The sequence below is a fragment of the Chiloscyllium punctatum genome, chromosome 3 (assembly GCF_047496795.1).
Source record: "Chiloscyllium punctatum isolate Juve2018m chromosome 3, sChiPun1.3, whole genome shotgun sequence".
In the NCBI taxonomy this organism is placed as follows: domain Eukaryota; kingdom Metazoa; phylum Chordata; class Chondrichthyes; order Orectolobiformes; family Hemiscylliidae; genus Chiloscyllium; species Chiloscyllium punctatum.
The window spans coordinates 61,393,164-61,408,392 of record NC_092741.1 but is presented as its reverse complement, the minus strand read 5'-3'; the positions used below and the strand labels follow the sequence as shown (position 1 = coordinate 61,408,392).

Sequence of the window (15,229 nt, the reverse complement as noted above, 5' to 3'; positions counted from 1 at the left end):
CTTAATTGGTGTATTTCTGTGTCAGTTAACTCACACTGTTGATTCCAGTCATAGATACCAGACATTAGATTAGCTATCTCACAAATTTAATATCAGTCTGAGAATTGTTTTTAAAAATTAGCTGGCACTGTAAGTATGTTTGCATTTTTCATCAGTATATGTCCTCTTCAGTTTATTTCATCTCAACTTCCTCCTCTGCTCCTCTCTACTCTGTGGTCATGTACCTCTTGCAGTTAACCTTTGCTTAGGAATTCATCTGTGCTGCCTTTTGGTTCAGACTGAGATTGTATGAGTCTGACTGATAAACTTCATCTACCTGCAAGCATTTTAGTCCTTTGCTTGGATCTCTGGATAGCAGTGCATCTACTATCAATAGTTCAGGCAAATTTTGTAGGATTAAAGCTGAATTTTACCATTCTGTAGTGCCTACCATTGCTACTTACTTTGTAATAACAGTTAGTGAGCATGTGAATAATGACAATTATTAAATAACAGCAGCGGTAAAAATTTATCTACAGTCTTAACGAAACAGCCAGTATTGTGGTATTATAACTGAATGTTTGGAGCTGATTTTCATAGGTTGTTTAAGAACTAACATTTCCTAGAAGAATCTCAATATTTGAACTGATTGGCGTAACTGTTTGTTGATAATTTCTAATGCCAGCATTAATTTAACATGTGTTAGTCCTTTATGAAAAATTGGCAAAATTAATAGAGAAAGGAAGTACCTGAATGTTGGCACGTTTTAGTCTGAACATGAATGATTTCACCCAGGCTTATTCCAGACCAAAGCTTTACATAGTTACAGTTCCAGAGCAAATGGCTCAAAATTTCCAAAAATTAGTTAAGGACCAGAAAATTAAATTCTCTGTAAAATGTGAACATTGAACCTATTTGAAAGAAAAATACATTTGTAAGGATAAATGACTCTGTGAATATACTTGAAATGATTATAAATTGCATGTTGCAAATGTTTACCTCACAAGTGGGGAGGCATTTCAAAACATGTAATAATAGCATACTAATTCAGCTGATCCCTGTTCAGGTGGAGGGAATAACTGAACGAAGACAAATCTTTCTAATCTGTCATTAGTTTTTCAAGATCCCTGGAATCACTTACTGTTAATTGATTTAATCAGCTAGATGCTTATGTGTCAGTTTTAGTTATATTTTGAGAATTTTAATACTACACTGAATGTTTTTATATTGTTGTGTTTGATGCCCTTGTGTCATCATTAGACTATCTATCACCAAGCTAAAGTTAATTAGCTGAAGATAGTTTGTGCTCTTTTAGATTTCTATGAGATGTTCCAGTATCAGTAATGGAATTATTTGTCCAAAATGAAAACCTTTTGGGGTCCTGATGTGTGTAAAGAAAAAAATTATATAGATGATTTAGCTAAATTCTTAATTGTTTAGATTTTAAAAATCATTGGACGGTAAGTGGTTCTGAAGAGGTTTGATGCTGGTTTAGTGATAAATGGTGTGAGGTTTGTGGTATCAGGTGTGGTATTGTGCACATTCACTTCATATTAAAAGTGGTAAGCTTTCTTTGGGTTTACTCATTTATGCCTTAACTCCATAAACGGGCATTAGCTATTTAAGCAGTCAGTGGTATTTTTTTTTACATCACAGTAAGCAGTTACTTGCTGCCAAACAGTGATATTTGATGAAAAACATAACAGAAAATTCTTTTTAAATATCAGTCAGGAAACGCTGCGTAAGTACTAGTGAAATGTGAAAAACAGAGTAACGAACAAAAAGTGGTTTGTGAACTGTTTAAACTTTGTTAATGAATTTGACCACTTTCAAATACAAATTGGAGGTATTATGCAACATTTGCAACTCTGATGCACTTTTCTCACGTTATATATCAGTAGGAGCAGGATGCTGTGTAATGGTCGTTAAAATACTGCGCATTCATGTTGAGAAATTATGACTCAGATTAGTGTCAACCAAAGTTAAAAACATTTTAGATGCACATTTCACTACCTTAACCCAGAAAGCTGACTATGGGGTTACAAATTTACTCATTTCCAGGAATTGCCTTACATGATGAGCCACTTGATTGGGCAGCAGCGGGAGATCACGTCACTCTCACAGTGACTGGTGTGGACATTATAAAAATAAAGTAAGTTTTTGTTTTTTTGTTATCTTCATTTAGAGGTGTCATTTTCCATGACCCCTTGCATATAGGACAAACATGCCAGCTCTTTCCAGCTTGAAATGAGGGTACAAATATTTTAAAAAGTTTTCTTAAGTATATTCTACTTTAAAAAAAGGATAAAATTGAATCTACAGATATACATACTCTTAAGTACACAGGAAATGAAAGAGAATGATGAAAGAGAATAAAAAGAACTTGGGAAATTTCTCTTAAAATGAGAATTGCACAGTAGAGTTGTGAAATGAAATTGTCAGACAGTATTTTTAAAAAGTACAATGTTCTATACATTATAAAAGCAACATAAGGATAGAGCCAGCATGGAATGCACAAGATAAACCCTGAGGTAATGAGTGGTAAAAATGGAAATTATTTTGCTTCGGTTTTTACCTGAGACTAATCGATGCACCTGGCGTTTGCCAGATAAGGCTTTTTGCCACAAATGGCTATCCTGCTGTGTTCTGCATTGTAGCCATTGTCTTCAGAGCTAGAGTGGACTTAAGGTAACCTTTCAAGGCTCGTGGGTTGGCAGAGTGGTACACCAACACAGGCTTAAGCTTTAAGTCTCCACAGCCATTGGCACCCAACAACACAGGCATACGATCTTTTTCAACCTTAAAACCTGGAGTGTGTGCTTCATTCTTAGAAATGTAGGTTCTGGATGGCATTCGTTTCCAGTATAAGCCTATCTCATCCAAATTGAAGATTTCATCTAAGGTGTAGCCATTACTAGCACTGAAGGCAGGCACATCAGCAGGATTTTCAGCTCTTTTCCTGAGGTCCTCATAACTTCTTTAGGCTTTCTGTATTATAGTGAAAAAGTTGGTCCCAGTTCGCTTTTTCGATTGGTATTCTATCCATAAACTTAGAAGCTGCTCCATCTCCTCAAGTTACTTTGTTCATCGTCCCACAGACTCCTGTAATAGCCAACGGCACTTCGTGTTTTTTTTAAAAATCTGTTCCTGAATTCACCAATCATGTTACAGCCAAATCGTATTGATGAAATGCACATTATAGGAGAATGACCTGTAATTGATTAAACTAATTTAACTTAGGAAGGATAAAAACCCTGGTATGGCTGGATTATATAAACTATGTATAGAACATTCTACTTTTTAAATCAGGAAAGAGAAAGCAGAAATATGAATGTATGTATTTAATATAAATAATTATATAGTTCATTACCACTTTCTCAACGGCAACTAGGGACAGGCAATAAATGCTGGCCGGCTAGTGACGCAGATTTTGGGAGAGAGTTGGTTGGTAATAAATACTATTCTTATAATCAGAAAAGGAGCTATGTTCAGAGAACTGTAGACATCTTCTTAGTCAGTGATAGGAACAAATTTGGAATCTTCTTTTAAAGATATGATAGAGCAGCATCTAGAAATTAAGTGTAATAAAGAATAGTTGGTGTGGAAATAGAGTTTCAACACTTGTCTCACCAGACTGAGTATGTAGTTTATAGTGAGGACGACCATGGTAAAGTTTAATTCACTAACGTATTTACCAAATTAAGTTCATCAATAAAAACAAACTTACATTGATATAATAGTTTTGCCATAAAGAAATGCCCCAAATTGCACCACTTGTAAGTGCAATAAGTAGACATTCCTTATTGCTGAAAGTGAAAGCATGGTTCAGATGGGCACCATGAACATTAATTTATTTAAGTTACTGGTTTTGTTACTGGAAGAAGAAAATGAGAAACTTAGCTGCCAGTCTCGTCGAATTTTAAAATGAACTTGCTCTACTATCATTGCACAGGTGTCTTTTGGGGCTTGTTTCTAAAATTTGGTGCTAGAAATATTGTGTGCAAAGAAATGCAGTGCATTATTCATGTTGGTTTTGGAATGCAGCTGTACTGTGCAATCCTATTTGTATAGACTTTTAAAATGGAATTGAATAACTAGTTGAAAAGAATTTGTCTATAATTGGGAGGGAAGGAATGGAGTGGAGCACCCTTCATCCTCCCAATTATGTCAGAGGGCAGGGCCCAGTTTGAGGTTGGCCTTCATGCTGCTGGGAAAATCGAGGGCCTTTTGTGGTCAGTTAATGAATACTAAAGGACCTCATTTCAGTGCCACTAATATTCCACCAGGAGTGGGGGAGGAGACCATGTCAGCTCGGCAAGCCTCCCAAGCGCACTGCCATATTATCAGAGTGGTGGTGGCAAAAGTGGTAGTGTGTTTGCATTATTAATCCTGAACTGAAAAATGTGTTGCTGGAAAAGCACAGCAGGTCAGGCAGCATCCAAGGAGCAGGAGAATCGACGTTTCAGGCATAAGCCCTTCTTCAGGAATCCTGAAGAAGACCTTATGCCCGAAACGTCGATTCTCCTGCTCCTTGGATGCTGCCTGACCTGCTGCGCTTTTCCAGCAACACATTTTTCAGCTCTGGTCTCCAGCATCTGCAGTCCTCACTTTCTCCTTATTAAAACTGAACCCCAGGTCAATATTCTGGAGACATGGGGGTTGAATCCCACCATGGCAGATGGTCACACATGCATCTGCACAGGATGCATCTTGTGACTCTTAGCTTCCTTTCTGAGCATTCATTCACTTCATGCCTACATAGAGGTTGCCATCCTCTTTAGCTTGCTTTTTTTTTAGCACACAGGCAGAGGCAACTTGTTATGATGCGGAGTGCTGTACAGTCAGGGGGGTTGGACACGTGGCAGCTTATTGCATGCTTAAGCTTGTTGCAAATAATCTGGATATGCTTCATGCAAAGGGACACAACTAAAAAAATTAAAAGACAGCAATTGTTAGTGGGGTTAGGGGGTATCACTTAGTCAGGTAAAATGGTCACACTCCGTCAAGGTGCTCGTCCAATTCCAGTGCAGGGATTTGGCCACAGTCAGTTGGAGCTGGTCCTACCAGATCTGTCTCTATACAGTCGGGAGATTGGGGCTGTGGTCAGTCCTGAATATCAAGTGCCACCAATTTGGGGATTGCGGGTCGGTTAGTTGGTGTACTGTGAGGACCTCAGTCCCAGTACTGGGCTTTACTCAGTCAGGTCTGCCCTGCCAAGTCAGGTATGGGCATCAACCATGGTCATTCTTAGGGATTTAGGTAGTAATGGTAAGGGAACAGTTGATGGAGTCCTATGAAAAGTGGGCAAACTATGGGATGACATTCATTAGGCTGGGAGGCTGACAACAGTATTACTGTGAAATGGGCCACTTCACGATAGAAGGTGGGTTGTTGTATATCATAGGAAAGCTCCTGGAAAGTGGATTGTTGGATAGGGGAAGGGGAGGTTGTGTGTCACAAATTATGGTTGCCTTGGCTGGCCAACAAAGAAATGGGAATGTGCAAACCTCTCAAGGGAGTCATTAACAGTTCTCCACAGGACTCAGCAGAAACATGGGGTGACAGAGATATCATTGGGGCTACTGGAACAAAACAAAAGAGAACGAGTTCTGAGAAGTTTTGTAGCTCAGGTTGAGTTTCTGGATGTAGGTTTGCACGCTGAGCTGGAAGGTTTGTTTTCAGACGTTTCATTGCCATACTAGGTAACATCATCAGTGAGCCTCCAGATGAAGCACTGATGGCATGCCTACATCCACAAAAGGAAATGTGAAGGACGCAGGGTAATTTTCCTGTGTCTTAGGTGGAGTCTAGAATCCACTCATAAGAATATGAAGTTAGAAACTTGCTATCTCAGATTGAAAGTTAGCTTCACAATAACTGTACAAAATTGCTGATACTGCCTAAAGTGGGGTGAAGTAAGTTATTGTTGTTCTTTAGAGTGGTGTGGAACTTTTGGTATTTGAGGCCCTGCTGGTGGTAATTACAATCATGACTGCAGTGATTCAATAATGCCACCCATCTAGTTTCACTTTGTACTTCAATGGCAGAACATTCATTGTCCTAGACTTCAAATTAAGAATTGTGACCTCAAGCAATCATGATGTTTTTCCTTATCAATGTCATGAATCAAAAGTTTTTAAAAATATTATTGTGCCATCTTCCTGACAATCCTCACCATATTACCTGTTCAGATATCTAGTGAGAACATTATTGCACCTGGAGTCCTTGTTGCCTGTTGCTGCATCACAGTCTCAAACTGGGGAAGGGAGCAGCTGAAGATTCCCCCAAGGCGATAGAGAAGAAAGATCAGATCTCACAGCTACAGGCCTCACTGTCTGAAATGTCTGAAAGATAGTGTAGGTTCTTATTTTAACTCCTGGATGAGGTGAGTCAAGCAGCACAGACAATGGGACTCTCCACCACTGCTGACCTCCCCCCATGTCCAGGCTGCGATCGACTCAACTTGTTGCTTTGAGAGTACTCTGTTATCGACCTGCAGAGCTCATCAATAAAAGGCTTCTATTCCATCAATGCTCAGATTATATGTGATCACTGATGAGGGCTGCCATGTCTGTCATATGCTGGTGAGCTCTCAGGTTCCTGCTGTCTTCATATCTATCCCTACAATAGGATGAATCTTTTGAGATAGGGAGAACCTGCTCCCACTGTGGTCCCTGACACCTTTCTGATGCCCTCAGATTAACAAAAAGAAAAGGTACAATCTTCCTATGGCTCAGGCGGAATCTGGAATTCACTCACAAGAACATGAATTTGGTAACTTGCCATCTCGGATTGAAAGTTAATTCAGTCAAACCACTGCTCATGCTTCCACTGGACCACAGTGGAAGAGACTATAAGCCTTCTTAAGGTTTTGTTGCCTCGACTGTTTTGGCAAGGCCTTGCATTAGAGCACAAGGTGAGTGTGTCATATCATTAGTCATATATCGTGCCCTTTATACTGGGTTAATTATGTGGTGATGTCTTGGATGCAGAAAATCTGGTGGGACAACCATCATTTTCTGAGGACAAAGATGAGGACATTGACAATGAGACCCATCCATGACATCATGACAGGCCAATGCATCAGTGTGCAAAGCTAGAAAGAACGCTCATAGAAACCCACTTCTGGGATGATTGAGCAGAGTTTGGAGTGTTCAAGATTGCTGTTTGTCTGGGAAACAGGCCCTGCTTTGTGCAAAGAACATGTGGACCTTGTTATTGTTGCTGAATAAATGTTTTTCTATCATTTGTGATTGTAAACTTGATAGCTTCAGGTGATGACTTCCAAGTATATGCAACTTACATGTGCCACTGACTGCTGGGGGTTAAGCAGTGGTCAGTGAGAGGGCAAACTAGCATTGTGTGGTGATGATAATTTAGGTAGTTTTTAAGGCTTCAGTCAGTGTATCATTTCCAAGTTGGCTCCTGATTGTGCTGACCCAATCAGAAAGCCAGCAAGTCCAGAACCTCAGCAGCACAAACACAGCATGCAACCCATTTCCTAAGCTGCTCCTGGGAAACCTCTGCATTGGAAATGCAAAAGGGAGCCATCCCAATGCTGGTCTCTCTGCCTCCAAGCCTTCTGCTTATTAAATTGCGCACAATGTTTCAGTTAATTGAAGTTCACCTTTTCTCTTGTAAAATGCACAAGTGTGTTCATTTTGACTGTTAAGGGTAACTATTAAGTTGTGGCAGTTGAGCTCATTATAATTATTCATGTTTTGATATATATATATTCATGTTGTAACATATAAACTCACAGTTTAGTATAATGTATAAGATAAGCATTTTGTGAAGGCAGACTACTTAACTTATAGAAATGTTGAATTTCACTTATTGTCTGTTTTTAACTAATTCTGCTGATACTTTTTTAAAATTTCTCTTCCTATAGTGTCGGGTGTATTTTTTGTGATCAGAAAGTACCTATAAAAACATGCATGAGATTTAGGGCTCGAGTTCTTATTTTCAGTATTGATATTCCAATCACTCAAGGTTTACCAGTAAGTGCCCTTTTTTTCTGCATTTATTTAGAATTTTATAATGTGAATAGAGGTTAAAAGCAAGATTGTTTCAGGAAGTACAATCTTTCTGTTGCAGTCCTGCATAACTTTATCTTGCCTTAAATGAATTTTACCTTTATTTTTCTGTTTCCTCTGTATACTTTTAAACACATGAAAATGTTAATTTTGGGTTTTGCTTATGGTAAGCTAGAATTTGATGCTCTTTTGGCCAGAAAGATTGGATTGCTATGTTAACATGGAGCTGACACTATAATGCCACTTGTTAGAATGCTGGTTCATCTTACCCTGAAATGTGAAAATTAAAATCAGACTTCCACACTCTGGCTATTGCAGTGAAGTGATAACATAACCAGAAAGTTCTTATGATGGTCAAAACATTTTATTTTAGTAAGTGCAGACTATGCATTATAAGCAAAATACTAGATAAGCACCCACATCACATTACCTTTATTTTAACTAAATTTGTAATTTGTGTCTCTCTTAAGCCTTTGGGTACTATTTAACACAATCTTGCTTGTGCAAGTAATTAAAGCATTATATGTTTGAATTTTTAGAATAGACGTATTAGGATGTCCTGAACCTACTTTGTTAGGAATCTTTGGGAAAATAAGTGTTTATTTGTAAAATTGAAATATATCTTGGCAACTAAAATTAATACAAAAGTGCCATCTTTAAGTAGCGTGGTTAGGGTAAAATAAAATCATTCTTTTAATGATCTGCATGCAGGATATTGTGCTAATCTGTAATCGAATTTTGACTGAGAATTTAAATTGGCTTCTTTTTCTCTTACGGCACTCTTTACCACACTAAGTGAACCAGTTATCATGCTCCTCTTGCAAATATCTCAAATCGTACTCTAGGAAGTGTTTGTGTTATTTTGTACTGTCCATCATGTAATGGTTGAATTTGAAATCGTGTATTCTTATTTTGTTTCAAACTCTGAAAAAACATGAACTTTGAGGATATTGACTAAAAGAAGAACTTGTTCAATAGGAATAGGAAATGCAGTACACTGCTGCTTAGTTTTAAATATCTTTTGAATTATGTGGACAGTTGCACTTCAACTAGTTTAAACTATTGAATACATATTTATTAACAGGTTTTGCTACACTACCAAACCTTAAGTGAACCATGTACAATCAGAAGGCTCGTGAGTGTACTGCATAAGAGTACCGGAGAGATTCTCAAGAAAAAGCCCAAGTAAGCATTAGTTAAAATATCTGTACTTATTTGACTATTTTGTTTCATGGTTATACTTGCAAAATGAAATTTAAAATTGAGTGTTGGTCAGCTTGCACCCAATGAATTAATTGTCAATTGTTGAAGTTATTTCTTTTCCTATTTTGCTATTTTTTTTGATAACTCCTGTTTCATGCACGTTTTATCAGACCAAAGAAATAACTCCTTCCTATTACACTTCCAGCATCATTCATGAACTGATTCATGTCTGAAAGTCACCAATCAATCCTTATTGCTTTGTGTAAAGTATGAAGACTCTTTGGGCATCTTTCCTAATAATATGGCTAAGTTTGGAACCTTTCACAGTTGAAATTCTATGCTGGAATAAACCTTCAGAGCACTGGTATACTACCTAAATTATTAATCTAATTTATCATTCGCAGAAATGCGATGGTGATAATTCAAATGTAATAATTGCAGTGAAGTTTGTTTCTATCCTGTCTACCTTGGGTACTCCTGTGGGCACCAGCTTTTGTGTGTCTTGAATTTTGTGTATTGTGCCATCGCTCATGAACATTACTTGCCTGTTAGGATGCAGTCTATGGGTAAATGCAATTCTATATTTGATATGCTCACCCCAAACTGCTGAATGTTTTGAATTGTTTTCCACTTTGAACTACAAAACTGCTCATGATTTAACTAATAGGATGTTGTGTCACACCACCTTGTCTACCACAAGAAGTGATCGCAGCAGAATCTTGTTCAATTCCATCATTTCATTTGAGTAAGAAATGTAAAAATAAAAGGTCTACAATTTTGCTTAAAACATTTTGTTTAGCTTCATCATGCACTTTTTCGGTCTTGGGACCAGCTGAACTAATACACTAACCAGTTATGGTAGTAAGTGCATTTTCGTATAGGACAAGATAATTTCTAGCCAAATAATGACAGTGAAGGTGTTTTGACAACTTTATTTCGTTACTCTCCAAAATGATTTAGTGGTCCTCAAATAAATTTTCACAATGATGCACATTGCAAGACAGGCTGAAAAATTAATTGTTTTCCTCTATAATGATAAACTCTCATTTTTGTGAAGGCTTTAATTACATCACCCATTTAGGTCACTGCTGTTCAAATCATTTTGCTCACAAAGCATGCCTTGTGCTAAGTTAGTTTTGCTTGAATATGGTTAAGCTAATTATTGAATCAGAATTATTTAGTGATTCATACCTTTTATCTGTTATTGACTAAAATACATTTTTGAATTAGATTGATAGAATCAGATTGAAATGTCACTGAGCTATTCATGAAAAGTACTGTAAATTATATACATGTATTGTACATCATTTAGGGAAAAAAATTAGATGTAATATTCTGAAAGATGTGAGCAAGCAGTTTTGGAATGCCTAAGTTTAGACTTTGATCAAGCACTTAGGTGGGTCGTCGGCTCAGAAATCAAACCACAATAATATGCTTTGTAGCTGTGGCTAAATATGAAGCAGAATGAATATGTGTGTTTAATGAACACATGCATTATCTGGGGGTTTCATGATGCAGCAAACAAAGAAACTTGCTCCTCACATATGACAGGCACTTGAGGTTCAATTTACTTAAAATCATCTTCAGATTTCAAGGTGATGCTCCATTTCTAATCATTAATGTAGCATTTTCCTATCCCTCTGATTTAAAACCTAAAGAAGTATTATCTTAAATACTTCCATAAAATACAAATAAACTGAAAGGAGATTCCTGTTAAATGCATATGCGCAGTCTAAAGACCATAAATTCATAAAGTGTTACTGCAGTATTTTTCTAGTTAATTGGCAGACAATGGCTACCAGAGTGTCATAGTACCATTGAGTAGCTCACTGAAATGAGACTGACATTTGGACAAATTGACAAATGAAAATAAAGATTATGGCCAAATTATTAAAGGAAACAATATTTTGCTTTTGAAGGTGAGTAAAAATTGTTTCCAAGATATTAACATCCGTGAAATTATACACCAACTAAGTACTGTTTATCAAAACTCCAAATGATAGGATGGAGGTGGTTCTAAAACATTTTGGTTCTTAAACATTTTTGATATTAGTTTGTGGAATATGAACATTGCAAGTTGGACCAAGCATGTATTCCCTATCCCTAATTGTCTTTGAACTGAATGAGCCAGGAAATCTTTAATCTGATTTCTTTTTGCTTTCATATAATCTTCAGATGTTTGACTAAAGGGCAGAATGCCTTGATAGAGCTGCAAGCTCAGAGACCTGTCCCTCTGGAACTTTACAAAGACTTCAAGGAGCTGGGTCGTTTTATGTTACGTTATAGTGGATCCAGTATAGCAGCAGGAGTAGTCACAGAGGTAACTATTATTTGAAACTTAAGATCTGTTTGGTTTTCCGCTGAATGAAACTGTAATTCATTTAAGATTTAACATAAGAAACCACATCCTTAAGTTATAGGCTTCTTTTTAACTGTAATTGATTCCTTTCTTAATAGCTATGGGACTTCCCCACTTTATTTAAAACAAAAATGCCTGAAAGGTGAATTAGAATTCTGCATTTTCCCCTGTGCTATCCATACAGTTGAATCTATAACAAATTAATTGATTAAAAACTTTGGCTGTCTTTGCAGTGACGTTGTGTGTGATATGAGGTTGAGCAGCCTCAGCAGTTGCTCACCCACATAAGTGAAAGTACCTCTGGCTTGGTCACAATTGATCAGGCTCACATTAACACTGTAGCTGACATGGAGCATGATATACAAGCATATGAATTAGGAGCAGGAGTAGACCACTCAGCTCTTCAAGCTTGCTTTACCATTCAAGCTATCATGGTTGATCAGATTGTATCCCAGCTCCACATTTCCATAACCCCCAATAATCTTTCACTCCCGTGCTCATCAAGAATCTATGATGGTGATAAAACTTTAATTCCAATTTGACACTTGACTTGAGAGCTGCTAGTGGCATTCAGAATTTAAGATGTTCATTCTGTTATCTTGGCACTCTTCCTTCTGGATCAAAATTGAATGAAATACTAGGTTTGGAGAACTGTATGTTTCTACTGTTTAGTAGATATTGCCTCATCAGGGAAGGTACATTTGCTAGTCTCAGTAGAATCACTGCTTTTAAGTCTTTGTCAAAATCTTGTTACTTGCTTTGAAAATGTATGAATCACAATTAAATAAAAAACACAGAATCACTTGTTACAGTGATTTTTATTTAATTTTTTTCCCCCTAAAGAAGGCAGTGTCTCATACTGAACTACTGTCCAATGAACTTTATAACCTTGTGACACTTTACCTAAGTGATGGTTCTTTATTTTTGCCTTGAGGCATCAGATGCCAGATGTCAAGGTCTAATAGCACTTTCCAAGTTGTTTGCTTAAAAGCGCAAGGTGCATATAAAAGACATAAAGCTTTCTCCAGATTATTTTAAGCATTTTTATTTGAATAAGTTTTATAAATTGAAGAGGTCTTGAATTGTCCTTTATCCTTACGGGCGCATTTAGAAATTGAGGTAGGCATGTCGTCTCATGTTTATTCCCGCTTTATTAGTGTGATTTAGCAGGTCACCAATCTGGTGATACGTATGCTGCCAAAATATGCATTGTTTCTGTTATGCAATAAATTTAAAGTGAAGTGTATTGGCTTATATAACTTTTTTAAAAATCGATTTTAATTATCAATGACTTCACTCTGTGCTTCAACAACCCAGTAATGTTACTATTCTTTTTTGTTTTATAGATAAAAGAATAATTATGGAGATGGGTTTCCCAATTTTACACCTTTCTTCAGACTTAAGAAACACAGGCCAACTTGACGATATTCCACAATGTTGAGCGATGTAAGAACTATGGTCGGCAAAACAAAGTGCAATTTGTAATAATCCAAAATGGAACCTCCATGAATGTGAATTGTCCTTTGCAATATTGTGTTAAAGAAAGCAACTGTCAAAGTGGTTTCTCTAAATTTATTGAGTCACACTGCCAGTAATACCTCCATAAGCAAAGTTGCACTGTGCCTGAGAAGAATCTCTGTACACGATTAGTTCTCGTGATTTTATCAGCACCCTGCAGCCTGATGCATAACACATATCAAAAAAAATTAAAAAGGAAACTGTTGGGTGCATGATGAGTGACCCAGCTGAATTACACATTTAGTGGCCAACTTTGATAACAAATACTTCTTTGGTTTGCCTGCCTCTTATTTGTTCTTCCATTAGTGTGCCATGATTTACTAACCTATTTATGTGTTGATCTGCTGACACAAGTTGGCGATAACAAGTAGCAAAAGTACTTAGAATGCTCTTTCAAAGAAAATGATTTGCAGTACATGAGATGATCAGATGTAATACCCTTAACTTTCACATCAATGGGAAGTATTCCAAAAATATTTATCAAGGTGCAATTAATTAAAGCTGGTACTGAATAAAATCTAGTTAAAGCAATACATTGCTTCAATATTTTGTCATCTGTTGTTTAATTGATATTTTTAACTGAAAATTCCAATTGTCTCATTTTGTTGTTTTAAAAATATTAAGTCTAGCTGCAAGAAGCTTAGAATTTCTTTACATAGTGTAGTTTCATTTTGATGCATACGTCCCTTCTCGATAACAGTGCTGATTCTAACTAGCAGACGAGTCATTCTTGTAGTTTGTTGTTCTAGTCTGGTACTGTAGGCTTCTTTACAGTTTTTGAATTGACCAACCAAGGACTTTCAAAGTTTGAAGCAGCCTTGTAAGGTGTCACTTTGCATACTGGTTTCTCTCAGTTTTTTTAACATGATGTAGGTTGCAAAGCCAGAGCATTTGAAAAAATATATTTTGGCTCTCCCTTCCCCACAGATGTCTCATCAAATTTATTTAATAGGTGAACTACACAAATCAGGACTATGTCAGATTTGATCCCCAGTCTGTTGCTGTGGAGCAAGAAGATGTGCATTTGACCTTGGAGATTCCTTTGTTAGGCAGAGAAAAATTGATCAGTTTCCACTTCTGGTTGAAAAGATTTGTGTGGATGTTGCTTTGAAGGTAGGACTAGGCTTGGCTGTAACACCTTGTCTACAATCACTGCCAAAACTCGCTCATAATCTTTAAAAGGATGCTGCAACAAATAAGCAGCAACTTCACAAGGGAGGAAAATGACAGTGATGGAAACTTTTGGAAAGGTTTTCAGACAGAAACATCTGCTTAGTAATTATTTGACATGTTGTATTGATAAATCTTTCTAGAATGAACAAAGTACCACCATAAAATCCCCCTTTGTGCAGTTTTCACTTGAACTAATACATTTTATTCATATATTAATTCATGGGATGCAAACATTACCTTGCAAAAGCACTGACTTTGAGAAAGTGGTAATGAGCTGTCATCATGAACCATATATTGCATGTATCCCATCCAGACTACGTTTTGTGTCCTTGCTAACGTCAGTGCATCCTCCAAATGGTGTTCAGTGTTGAAGGATATTGATTCATCTGCTGAAAAATGAAGGTAAGTCCTAAGCAACAGCAGGAGCTCGCCCATTTTTGACTTGAACCATGTAACTACCAATTTACGTAGAAGTCTTACCGGAAAACATAATTGAAATATTTTAGGAATGTAATAATAATCTTGTCACATGGTTTTCTTCTACATACTTGGTTTATCAGATCGGAAGACAGTCAAAGTTGCGAGAAGTGAGATCATCTTTCCAAGTGTTAACATTCAATCATCACTTCATTTTTGTTCAAGACTGAACTTTCCACTTTGTGTGCTGTGATAATTTAGAACTGAGCACCAAAAATAGAAAGTCTTTCACCAATAAGACGTTCTCTTGTTTGGAAATATAACTCAATCATAGGATGCTTTGTTGTATTTGACCTACTTAAAATGGCAATTGTGAATGGTGCCAATGCTTAGCTATTTAATATGTACTAGTGCAGTTTGCTGTGGTAGAATTTGGGCTTGTGCCCCAAAAAGCATTAGCATGGACCCCTGGATAACTAGTCCAGTGACATTACCCCTTTGCCATCACCTCCCACTATATAGTTCACAGGCTCAGGCAAGTAAA

General features: G+C 37.0%; 1 protein-coding gene across 2 annotated transcripts in view; it reads left to right on the top strand.

Annotated features, from left to right (window-relative positions):
- The window catches only part of hbs1l (HBS1-like translational GTPase), a 170,651-nt gene extending 157,025 nt beyond the window's left edge, over nucleotides 1–13,626 (top strand). For both annotated transcript variants that reach the window (XM_072554022.1, XM_072554012.1), the window contains exons 14-18: nucleotides 2,041–2,131; nucleotides 7,871–7,979; nucleotides 9,100–9,200; nucleotides 11,394–11,538; nucleotides 12,924–13,626. In XM_072554022.1, coding sequence (XP_072410123.1) covers nucleotides 2,041–2,131; nucleotides 7,871–7,979; nucleotides 9,100–9,200; nucleotides 11,394–11,538; nucleotides 12,924–12,935 — 458 coding nt within the window. In that variant the 3' untranslated portion in view covers nucleotides 12,936–13,626. The remainder of the gene's footprint in view (nucleotides 1–2,040; nucleotides 2,132–7,870; nucleotides 7,980–9,099; nucleotides 9,201–11,393; nucleotides 11,539–12,923) is intronic.
- Nucleotides 13,627–15,229: the final 1,603 nt, after the last annotated feature.